The sequence below is a fragment of the Bufo bufo genome, chromosome 2 (assembly GCF_905171765.1).
Source record: "Bufo bufo chromosome 2, aBufBuf1.1, whole genome shotgun sequence".
In the NCBI taxonomy this organism is placed as follows: domain Eukaryota; kingdom Metazoa; phylum Chordata; class Amphibia; order Anura; family Bufonidae; genus Bufo; species Bufo bufo.
Window position 1 is genome coordinate 330,237,192 of NC_053390.1, and position 12,774 is coordinate 330,249,965.

The window sequence follows — 12,774 nt, forward strand, 5'->3', positions numbered from 1 at the left end:
GCTGCAGCACGCACGGGTGAGTCGCACTGCAGAACAGCACCACTTCACCACCAATGACTGGGCCTCCATGCGAGACCTGTGTGCCCTGTTGCGCTGTTTCGAGTACTCCACCAACATGGCCAGTGGCGATGACGCCGTTATCAGCGTTACAATACCACTTCTATGTCTCCTTGAGAAAACACTTAGGGCGATGATGGAAGAGGATGTGGCCAAGGACGAGGAGGAGGAAGAGGGGTCATTTTTAGCACTTTCAGGCCAGTCTCTTAGAAGTGACTCAGAGGGAGTTTTTTTGCAACAGCAGAGGCCAGGTACAAATGTGGCCAGACAGGGCCCACTACTGGAGTACGAGGAGGATGAGGAGGAGGATGGGGATGAAGCATGTTCACAGCGGGGTGGTATCCAACGCAGCTCGGGCCCATCACTGGTGCGTGGCTGGGGGGATACGGAGGACAGCTTGTCCTTACCTCTGGGCAGCCTGGCACACATGAGCGACTACATACTGCAGTGCCTGCGCAACGACTGCAGAGTTGCCCACATTTTAACGTGTGCTGACTACTGGGTGGCCACCCTGCTGGATCCCCGTTACAAAGACAATGTGCCGTCCTTAATTCCCTGACTGGAGTGTGATCGGAAGATGCGTGGCTACAGGCACACGCTGGTAGACGCGCTCCTGAGAGCATTCCTGACTGACGCCGGGGGACAAGTGGAAGCACAAGGCGAAGGCAGGGGAGGAGGAAGAGGTCACCAACGCAGCTGTGTCAGCGCCAGCACCTCAGAAGGCAGGGTTAGCATGGCCGACATGTGGAAAAGCTTTGTCACCTCGCCGCAACAACCGGCCCCAACAGCTGATATGGGTGCTTGTTAGCAGGAGGCAGCATTTGAACAACATGGTGGAACAGTACCTGTGCACACGACTACACATACTGACTGATGGTTCTGCCCCAATCAACTTCTGGGTCTCCAAATTGTCCACATGGCCCGAGCTTGCCCTGTATGCCTTGGAGGTGCTGGCCTGCCCTGCAGCCAGTGTACTCTCTGAACGTGTATTTAGCACGGCAGGAGGCGTCATTACAGACAGACGCAGCCGCCTGTCCACAGCAAACGTGGACAAGCTCACGTTCATTAAAATGAACCAGGCCTGGATCCCACAAGACTTGTCTGTACCTTGTGCAGAATAGACATTTATACCACCATCAAACATACATTCTTGTTCTCAAGTCAAGTGCAATGATTCTTTGTTTTCCTTTTTTTTATTTGTCCCAATATTTTGGGGGCTACCTACCCCAATAAAAAAAAAAAAAAACATTGTTGGCTACCTGTTTCTCCTCCATTGCTGCCTCCACCTACAACACCACATTCACCGCCTCCTCAACCTCCGACTCCATATCCACTTCCTTCTCTGAGTTGCAGGTTAATAATTTGTAATTTTTTGTTATATTATTTCATTTTAAGTTATTTCCCTATCCACATTTGTTTGCAGAGCAGTTGCCATGCTCTTAAGCACATTTTACTGCCTTTTACATACCTCTAGCCTTTTCAAGGACTATTTTAGAGCCGTTTTAATTTAAAAAAAGTGCCAATTTTAGTGCCCTAAATTGAAAAAATTCTTATTTTCAATTGTCGGGTGACATTTTACAATTTTTGGCGTAAACAAACCCCTGCTGTGCCTGGGTGACAGGGGCCTAAATCTCTCAAAATCCTCTGTTGTATTGCTGGGTGACATGAACCCCCTTTTGCCGTGAATGAACCCCTGCTGTGCCTGGGTGACAGGGGCTTAAATCTCTCAAAATCCTCTGTTGTATTGCTGGGTGACATGAACCCCCTTTTGCCGTGAATGAACCCCTGCTCTGCATTGCTGACAGGGGCCTAAATCTCTCAAAATCCTCTGTTCTATTGCTGGGTGACATGATCCCCCTTTTGCCGTGAATGAACCCCTGCTCTGCATTGCTGACAGGGGCCTAAATCTCTCAAAATCCTCTGTTGTATTGCTGAGTGACATGATCCCCTTTTGCCGTGAATGAACCCCTGCTGTGCCTGGGTGACAGGGGCCTAAATCTCTCAAAATCCTCTGTTGTATTGCTGGGTGACATGAACCCCCTTTTGCCGTGAATGAACCCCTGCTCTGCATTGCTGACAGGGGCCTAAATCTCTCAAAATCCTCTGTTCTTTTGCTAGGTGACATGAACCCCCTTTTGCCGTGAATGAACCCCTGCTGTGCCTGGGTGACAGGGGCCTAAATCTCTCAAAATCCTCTGTTCTATTGCTGGGTGACATGAACCCCCTTTTTCCGTGAATGAACCCCTGCTCTGCATTGCTGACAGGGAACTAAATTTAGTGAAAACATCTGTTACTGATCGGAAGATGCGCGACTACAAGCGCACGCTGATGATAGCATTCCCACCTGACAGCGGGTGCACAGTGGAAGCACAAGGCGAAGGCAGAGGAGGAGGAAGAGGTCGCCAACGCAGCTGGGGCACTGCAAGCACCTGAGAAGGCAGGGTTAGCATGGCCAAAATGTGGAAAAGCTTTGTCAGCCTTGGAGGTGCTGACCTGCCCTGCAGCCAGTGTATAGTGTGAACGTGTGTTTAGTACGGCAGAGAGCATTATCACAGGCCGCAGCCATCATGGACAAGCTTGCGTTTATTAAAATGAACCAGGCATGGATCCCACAGAACTTGTCCGTACCTTGTGCACAATAGACATTTATACCAGCCTCAACCATCCATTCTTGTACTCAAGTGCACTTATTCTTAGTTTTATTTTGTTATATGTCCCAATATTTTGGGGGATACCCCAATTTAAAAATAAAAAATAACACAAATCAGTGTTGGCTACCTATTCCTCCTTCACCGCCACTTCCACCTACACCGCCACGTCAACCTACACCACCACATACACCCATCCACCGCCTCCTCAACCTCCTACTCCTAGATCCAAATTGTTATTTATAATTTTTCTGTATTTTATGTTATTTTAAGTCATTTCCCTATCCACATTTGTTTGCAGAACAGTTGTCATGCTCTTAAGCACATTTTGATGACTTTTGCAGCCCTCTAGCCCTTTCCAAGACTATCTTAGAGCCATTTTAGTGCCCAAAAGTTCGGGTCCCTATTGACTTCAATGGGGTTCGGGGTCAAGTTCGGGTCCCGAACCCGAACTTTTTTTTCAAGTTCGGCTGAACCTGCCGAACCCGAATATCCAGGTGTCCGCTCAACTCTACTAGTTGGTCTTTCCTGAAATTATCTTAGTCGCATCCCACAGCAAAAGCCATGGTACACAGAGAGCTTCCAAAGCATCAGAGGGATCTCATTGTTAAATGGTATCAGTCAGGAGAATGGTACAAAAGAATTTCCAAGGCATTAGATATACCATGGAACACAGTGAAGACAGTCATCATCAAGTGGAGAAAATATGGCACGACAGTGACATTACCAAGAACGGGACGTTCCTCCAAAATTGATGAAAAGATGAGAAGAAAACTGGTCTGGGAGGCTACCAAGAGGCCTACAGCAACATTAAAGGAGCTGCAGGAATATCTGGCAAGTACTGGCTGTCTGGTACATGTGACAACAATCTCCCGTATTCTTCATATGTCTGGGCTATGGGGTAGAGGGGCAAGATGAAAGCCTTTTCTTACAAAGAAAAACATCCAAGCCAGGCTACATTTTGCAAAAACACATCTGAAGTCTCCCAAAAGCATGTGGGAAAAGGTGTTATGGTCTGATGAAACCAAGGTTGAACTTTTTGGCCATAATTCCAAAAGATATGTTTGACGCAAAAACAACATTGCACATCACCAAAAGAACACCATACCCACAGTGAAGCATGGTGGTGGCAGCGTCATGCTTTGGGGCTGTTTTTCTTCAGCTGGAACTAGGGCCTTGGTTAAGCTAGAGGGAATTATGAACAGTTCCAAATACCAGTGAATATTGGCACAAAACCTTCAGGCTTCTGCTAGAAAGCTGAACATGAATAGGAACTTCATCTTTCAGCATGACAACGACCCAAAGCATACAAGAAGAAGATTAAAGTTTTGGAATAGCCCAGCCAGAGCCCAGATCTGAATCCGTTTGAAAATCTGTGGGGTGATCTGAAGAGGGCTGTGCACCGGAGGTGCCCTCGCAATCTGACAGATTTGGAGTGTTTTTGCAAAGAAGAGTGGGCAAATCTTGCCAAGTCAAAATGTGCCATGCTGATAGACTCATACCCAAAAAGACTGTGTTGTAATAAAATCAAAAGGTGCTTCAACAAAGTATGAGTTTAAGGGTGTGCACACTTATGCAACCATATAATTTTATTTTTATATTTTTTCTTCCCTCTACCTAAAAGATTTCAGTTTGTTTTTCAATTGAGTTGTACAGTTTATAGGTCACATTAAAGGTGGAAAAAGTTCTGAAATGATTTATTGTTGTCTCATTTTTTTTACATCACAGAAACCTGACATTTTAACAGGGGTGTGTAGAATATTTATATCCACTGTATATATATAGTAAAATATAGACTAAATAACTATGATTATTTTAAACCTCATAACAAATATATATGTTAAATAAGATTCTTTATGCTACATTATCAGTTACGTTACTAAATTTTGTACATTTTCTAGAACTATAAAATTACCTCTAGAAGTAATACAAGAATTCAATGACGACTCATCCAGGAAGTCACAACATATATCCAAGGACCAGTCACCGAACTGCATGTGTCTGTAGCCTCAGCTAAGGTCAGTGATCTGAACTCTATAATAAGTGACTAATTAAAATAGGATCTAGAAATCAATGTTCTACAAGAGTAATGTGAATATATATCTCATTGCCAAATGAAAAATAATAAGCCATTTCAAATAACATATTGGAAAATAAGACAAAAGTGAATCATTCTATCAGGAAGCATTATACAATATGTGTATATACAGACTTTTCATCCCAGTGCTGTGCTGGATAATGTGCAAATAACCAGATAAAATGATACCCGTGGACAGTGGGCTTTCTGCATCAGTTTACACCTAATGCTCGTTTACTCGGGCCAATGAGCAGGTTATTATCAGGAACAAACTGTTTGTTCCCCATAACAGCCTGATCGTTGAGCAGAGAGGAGAGCTGCTTTGCATGCAGTGATCATCTCCTCTGTATGGGCATGAGCTCTCATTTATCCCCGTACAGATTTATTGTCTGCTGGCAGCAGATCCCTCTTTACACATTACCGTCTGCTGCCTACGAATGATGATTTAATGTGCTGCATCAACTATGCTTTTACCCAAAGGAACAAGCCTTTGCTAATCAGCACTTTTACACAGGCAATTATATGAGAATTCATTTCTGATAATCAGCCCGATAGTCTGCACGTGTAAAAGGACCTTTACTCTATGATGAACAGCAGTGTGTGTAATTTCGGTCACTAAATGTAATCTGTGGGCAGTCATTGGGCCTACACTCACACACAATATAAGCATGGATGGACCTTTCTTCTGAAGGTGAATCTATATGGGGCAACTACAAGACGATTGTCGGGAAGGAAGCCTTCCTTCCCGACAGTCGGCTGCTCATTTAGTGAAGGAGACTGCGCATTTACTTGCAAGCACTAACGTTCCGCTTGTTCGTCGGGTACACCTTTATACATGCAGATTGTGGAGAATGAGCATTCGCAGGAACGTTCGTTCCCGATAATTTGCCCAAATATTGTCCTGTCTAAATCCACTTTGAGATTCACTATATAATTAACAGAAAATACTATAATCACTGATGGCCCAAACTCACCAATACGATCTATCTATCTACACACACATATACTCTTGTACTACATTTCCCAATGGTTTACAGAAACCCTTCAATTAGTTTATTCATGGACGTGAGTTTCTGCATCAGTCACTAATATTGACTAACTTTTGCCATGTGTGATGCGAGCACATTGTGCAAGGATGAAACAATTGTCACCTCTGGCTAAATAAACACATGAAGTTGCACCAGTTCCCATCTTTATATGGAAATGAGCAATTTACCGTCTTTAGCAATCTACGTAAGAATGAATAGTAAGTTTCTTAAAGGGTGGAGCAAGGAAGCAAAATACAGGCTGGGAGTGACTTCTGGCAGGTAAATCTCTGCACTTGTGTATTCAGGAATCACTCGTGTTTGGAACATTTACTAATTCTTGTTGTTGTGACATGGAGCTCAGTGAAAAAATCCAAGATGGACCTATTGGCCACACTAATTCTGCTTTTCAGGTAGGTCATTCTAGGTATATTTCTGAGATACAGTAGATTTGCACACATAACATATAGAACTAGCATTACTAATGTTTTGTACCATTTGCATGTATACAATGAGACTGTGCTTTCAATAGATTATACAAGTGCACTAAGCAAGTGAGAAATAGGTGCAGTAGCAACACAATAACAAATATAGCGATACAATAGATCTGCGTAAATTGCCAAACACTCCATGTTATGACTTGTTCATTTAGATGCTATCTGCCAAACAGCACTGCTTGCTGGAGAAGTCGTAAAAAGATAGGTGTGTATTGTCTTGCTTCATCTTCCAACCTGTGGAAAAGGGGACGAAGTGAGTGAGAAGCAGGAATAGATAAGATCAGCCTTTACATTTTAATGAAAAAATATTCATTGCAGCAGGGGCAGTATTGTTGTACTGAGATTAATCCAATAGTCCCTTTAAATTTCAAGTTCAACCTTTTGTAAATAACTATAGATACTATAGATACCCTTAAAGGGCACATGTCAGCAGATTTGTACCTATGAATCTGGCTGACCTGTTACACACTCGGCAGCTGAAGGCATCTATGTTGGTTCCATGTGCATATTCGCCCCCATTGCTGAGAAAAATTATGCTTTAATATATAAAATAAGCTACTAGGAGCAACAGGGGTGTTGCTGTTACTCCTAGAGGCTCAATTCTCTCACCAATGATTTTCTCACCAATGCTGACACATATGAACATAGGGTCAACACTGATGAATTCAGCTGCCAAACACACATTCAAGTTTCATAGGTACAAGTCTGCTGATAGATGCCCTTTTAAAGCTATAGACACCTTTAGAGCATTTTTTTTTATTGCATTCAGCTTATCTTGGACTAAAGATCATTTTGCACAATTGATCTTTATTAAAAATTTTCAACAGCTTCCACTGCATCTGCAGACTGTCCTTTCTCCTTCTCAGTGAATTCTGTCAGAGAGCAGCTCTGATGGCTTGATCTGTACGCCCTTATCTCTAGCTCCCTGACAGCTCACAAACACCCATTTAAGTCACATTCTTTTCAGCTTTAGTATCCTTAAAATAATACAAATGTCTTGTATCTAAAGTGCATTTATTGTCCACATCCATATGCAGGGGCGGACACAGACAGCAGAGGGCCCCTGTGCAAAGAATGTGCCTGCCCCCCCCCCCCCCACCCCCCTAGCCAAATTCGCAACCTAACCTATTCCTTCCTAACATTACTTATAGCAAATCAAAACATACAGGGTAAGGCTACTTTCACACCTGCGGCACTACGCTCCAGCCACCTGATCCGCCAGAAAATGCAAGGAATCGGCTAGACACTAACCGCAGCATGCAGCGGTTTGTGTCCCACTGATTCTCTGCATTTTTGCCAGATTGTGGCCGGATCTCTGCCGAACCCCATTATAGTCAATGGGCCGGCGGGCATTCTGTCTGCATCCAGCAGTGTTGGATCCAGTGAATTCCAGCAGGCTGTTCTCTGCTGGAACAGCCTGCCAGAATCACTAATGCAGATGTGAAAGTAGCCTAATACAGGTCCACATACCTCTTCCAGCCAGTGACGTCTCCTTTGATGTAGATTTTCTCTGTCCTCATCTTCTCCTTTAAGACCAGATCGCCATGATGATTTCTTTCAGTCATCTCTTCTCTCTGCAGAGTTTGACAGACATCTTAGTTTCCTACTTTTCCATCATCCTCCCACTTCTGAACACCCCATCCTGCCACCCCCAATACTGTGCCCACTGTGCTCCCTATACAAGTAACACACAGTTCCCCTTCAATATTGGAGTGTCCTAAAAAATAACTGCGCCCAGGAAACAGTGTCCCTGATACTAATAGTGTAAACATAATGTTTCACAAAAATAATTGTGCTAAGCTGATACCGTTCCAGGGTGCCCCCCACAGTAATACTGCTCCCCAAAGTCCCACCAATATAAATAATTATCTACCAGAAAACACGTAGTAGTAATAGTGGCCCTACAGTAATATTTTCCCACTGTGTCTCAGAAGAAATAATGCTCCCATAGTGTTCTGTCACGGATGGTGTTGCAGAAAGCTGGAACTTATAAATAAACATCTGACTGGCTTGATCCCAAACTAAGGAGCATATGGGTGAGCCCTATAAAACCCCTAGAGCTCTCCCTGACTGCTATGCCCATGCAAAGGTCTTTATGGTAGACGATTGCATGCCCACGTACCTCATACTGTGTGACACCTGAAAACCCTATAATAGTGAGGGGACATGACCACCGACTCCCTGCACTTAATACGGACGGAGTCAGGGTCACCTAGAATCAAGCCAGCAAGGAAACACAAATAAAGGAAAAAGACTTATCTGAGGAATCAGCAGTAGCAGCCTCCAGCAGTGAACAACTCATCCAGGCAGAAGTATAAACTGCAAAGTGATGCAGTATGGGAGGGAATATAAAGGGAAACAATTAGTGTAAATAGGTGACAGCTGGGAGAAGAAAAGGAGATGACAAAGTGAAACCAAAACAAAGAACGTCATGCAAGAGGTAGAGAAGAACATCTAACAGACCTTCTCACAGAACTGGCGGTGACAGTACCCCTCCCTCTACGGGTGGACTCCGGACACTCAGAGCCCACCTTCTAGGGATGAGACCTATGGAAAGCCCTGATGAGACGAGTGGCCTTAATGTCCGCCACTGGGACCCACATCCTCTCCTCAGGACCATAACCCTCCCAATGAAGGAGGTACTGGAGAGAACCGCGGATAATGCGAGAATCCACAATCCTAGAGACCTGAAATTCAAGATTACCATCAACAACAATCGGAGGAGGAGGCAAAGAGGAGGGTACAGTGGGTTGGACATAAGGTTTTAATAGGGACCTGTGAAAAACATGATGGATCTTCCAAGTCTGAGGAAGATCAAGACGGAAGGCAACGGGATTGATGACGGACAAGATCTTGTAAGGCCCAATAAACTTAAGACCCAACTTCCAGGAGGGAACCTTCAGTTTGATATTCTTTGTAGAAAACCACACCAGATCACCCACATTCAGGTCCGGACCAGGCACACGTCTCTTATCCGCCACACGCTTATATCTCTCACTCATCCTCTTCATATTACCCCAAATCTTTTGCCAAATAAATGACAAAGACGAGGAAAATCTCTCCTCATCGGGTAAACCAGAAGACCCCTCTCCAGAGAATGTCCCAAACTGCGGATGAAACCCATATGCACCAAAAAATGGTGACTTATCAGAGGACTCCTGGCGACGGTTATTTAAAGCAAACTCAGCAAGGGACAAAAAAGAACACCAAGATATGTCTCCAGATTCTGATTGACGCGTTCAGTCTGACCATTCGACTGCGGGTGAAAAGCAGAAGAGAACGACAACCGAACCCCCAAGCGAGAACAGAAGGCCTTCCAGAATCTGGAAACAAATTGCGTGCCCCTATCAGAAACGATGTCTGAAGGGATGCCATGCAATTTAACAATGTGATCAACAAACGCTTGCGCCAGCGTCTTAGCATTGGGTAACCCAGGAAAGGGAATGAAATGCGCCATTTTGCTAAAACGGTCCACTACTACCAGAATCACAGTCTTCCCCGAGGAACAAGGCAGGTCCGTAATGAAGTCCATGGACAGATGCGTCCAAGGACGGGAAGTAATGGGTAACGGGAGGAGAGAACCCGATGGCTGTGAATGAGGGACCTTGGCACGAGCGCAGGTCTCGCAGGCTGCCACAAAACCCTCAACCATCTTCCGAAGAGCCGGCCACCAGAATCTCCGAGCAATGAGATCCAGTGTGGCTCTACTCCCCGGGTGCCCAGCAAGGACAGTATCGTGGTGCTCCTTAAAAACCTTGTGTCGTAAAGCGAGAGGCACAAACAACATCCCAGGGGGACAAAGATCAGGAGCCTCTGCCTGGGCTGCCTGAACCTCTGCCTCCAAATCAGGATAAAGAGCAGAGACGACCACCCCTTCAGCCAAAATGGGACCCGGGTCTTCAAAGTTCCCCCATCCCGGAAAACAACGTGACAGGGCATCCGCCTTCACATTTTTAACCCCAGGGCGGAACGTAACAACAAATTAAACCTAGAAAAGAACAAAGACCATCTGGCCTGTCTCGGGTTCAGACGCTTGGCCGATTCCAAGTAGGCCAGATTCTTATGGTCTGTAAACACGGTAATAGGGTGTCTGGCTCCCTCTAACCAATGGCGCCATTCCCCAAAAGCTAATTTGATGGCCAACAACTCCCTATCTCCCACATCGTAATTTCTCTCTGCAGAGGAGAGTTTCCTTGAGAAAAAGGCACACGGTCGCCATTTGGCAGGAGAAGGGACCCTGAGATAAGACCGCACCCACACCCACCTCAGAAGCATCCACCTCAGCAATAAAAGGTAGAGAGACATCAGGTTGTGCCAAAATGGGAGCGGAAGCAAAACTCTCTTTGATACTAGAAAAGGATTTAAACGCATCTACCGACGGCAAAGAAAAATCTACCCCCTTTTTAGTCATATCAGTGAGTGGCTTAACAACAGAGGAATAATTCAAAAATAACTATCTGTAATAATTGGCAAAACCCAAAAACCGCATCAGCGCCTTCTGATTCTCAGAAAGCTCCCAATCAAGCACAGCGCTGACCTTCCCAGGGTCCATGCGAAAACCAGAAGCGGAGAGAAGAAAACCAAGAAATTGAATCTCCGGAACCGTAAACACACATTTTTCCAGTTTAGCGTACAATTTATTATCCCGCAAAATCAGCAAGACCTGACGTAGGTGGTCTCGATGAGTCTTGAAATCAGGAGAAAAAATCTAAATGTCATCTAGATACACCAGTACAAATTTCCCCATAAAATTATAAAAAATGCTCTTCACAAAATGTTGGAAGACAGCCTGAGCATTCATCAAACCAAAGGGCATAACCAAATTTTCAAAATGACCCTCAGGGGTACTGAAGGCCGTCTTCCATTCGTCCCCTTCCCTGACCCTGACTAGGTTGTATGCCCCTCTTAAATCCAACTTAGAAAAAACCTTAGCCCCAACAATCTGGTTAAACAGGTCCGGGATCAGAGGAAGCGGATATGGGTCACGAATCGTGATACGGTTCAGCTCCCTGAAATCCAGACAAGGTCTTAAAGAACCAACTTTTTTCTTAACAAAAAAAAAACAGCGGCAACAGGTGACTTCGAGGGTCGGATGTGTCCCTTTCTCACGCTCTCAGAGATATAAGTACGCATAGCGACTCTTTCAGGTTGGGAGAGATTGTATAAACGTGAGTTTGGCGCCTGGGATGAGATTAATAGGGCAGTCGTACTCCCGGTGCGGGGGCAACTCCTGGACACCACTCTCGGAAAACACATCCGAAAATTCAGAGAGAAAAGATGGCACAGTCTTGGTAGAACTCTCTGAAAGAGACACCGTGAGGCAATTCTCTCTGCAAAACTCATTTAGGACGAAACATGACATAACCTCAACAAGAGCGTCACCCACAGTCAAACGGATATTTTGAACTATGCCCTTTAACGATCTTTGAGAAAGTGGAGCGGAATCAATAGCAAAAAAAGGTATATCCTTTTCCAAAGTGCATACCTGGAAACCATGCGTTATTGCAAATTATCAATGAGATTGACAGCTGCTCCACTATCTACAAAAATCTCACAAAAAATGTTCTTGCTGTCTAGCGCCACCCTGGCAAGTAGGAGAAAACGGGATCTACAAGTAAATGGCAAACCTTCAATTTCCGCATCAACCTTGCCAATAGTAGCAAATGGAATGTTTTTAGAGGGTTTTTTTCTTTTTGTTTTTCTTTTATTACCCTCAGAAAACTCCATGAATCTCCTAGAGGGGCAAATATTAGCCAAATGATTTATACCCCCACAACAGAAACAAACCCTCCTCTGAGAGCTGAATCCTTTACTATCAGAGGCAAGCAAACCCAGCTGCATGACCTCCTCCTCAGAGGGGATTGAGAGAGACTGAGACCCCTGCGCACTGAATGAGACAGCCCCACTGTCCTTGGGCTGAATATGACAGGAAGGAGTAGTCTCCTCTCTTTCTCTAAGACGCCTGTCAATACGAACAGCTAGAGACATGGCAGATTCTAATGAGGCTGGTCTCTCATTAAGGCTGGTCTCTCATTGACTTCGGAGTGCAGCATCATTCCAACCAGTATCAGCTGCCCATCTCCGAAATTCAGAACAATATATCTCTGCGGACTGTTTACCCTGGCATAAAAGACGCAGTTTAGATTCAGCCAGAGCAATACGATCCGGGTCATCATATATCTGCCCCAGGGCTACAAAAAATTGAGTGAGATGATGATCCCCACCCTCTGCTCCTCATCACCAGAGGAATGGGGAAGTAGGCGAAAATTGAGTTTGCAAGCCTCTCTAAAGCGAACAAAATTCTCACTACCCCCGGAGAACGTATCCAGAAGCGAGATCTTAGGCTCGGAACAAACTCCATGAACGCCAGCAGAACCGGTCACCTGCAACTGAGACACAGTTTTACGGAGATCTGCTACCTCCAGCGAAAGACATTGCATGCGGTCAATCAAGGCTGAAACCGGATCCAT

At 44.9% G+C, this 12,774-nt stretch overlaps 1 protein-coding gene across 1 annotated transcript in view; it reads left to right on the plus strand.

Annotated features, from left to right (window-relative positions):
- The first annotated feature begins 6,032 nt into the window (after nt 1-6,032).
- SLC28A3 (solute carrier family 28 member 3) overlaps nt 6,033-12,774 on the plus strand; it is a 117,478-nt gene continuing 110,736 nt past the window's right edge. The window contains 1 exon segment of the mRNA XM_040417024.1: nt 6,033-6,220. Within this exon segment, the coding sequence (XP_040272958.1) occupies nt 6,161-6,220 (60 nt within the window). The 5' untranslated portion in view covers nt 6,033-6,160.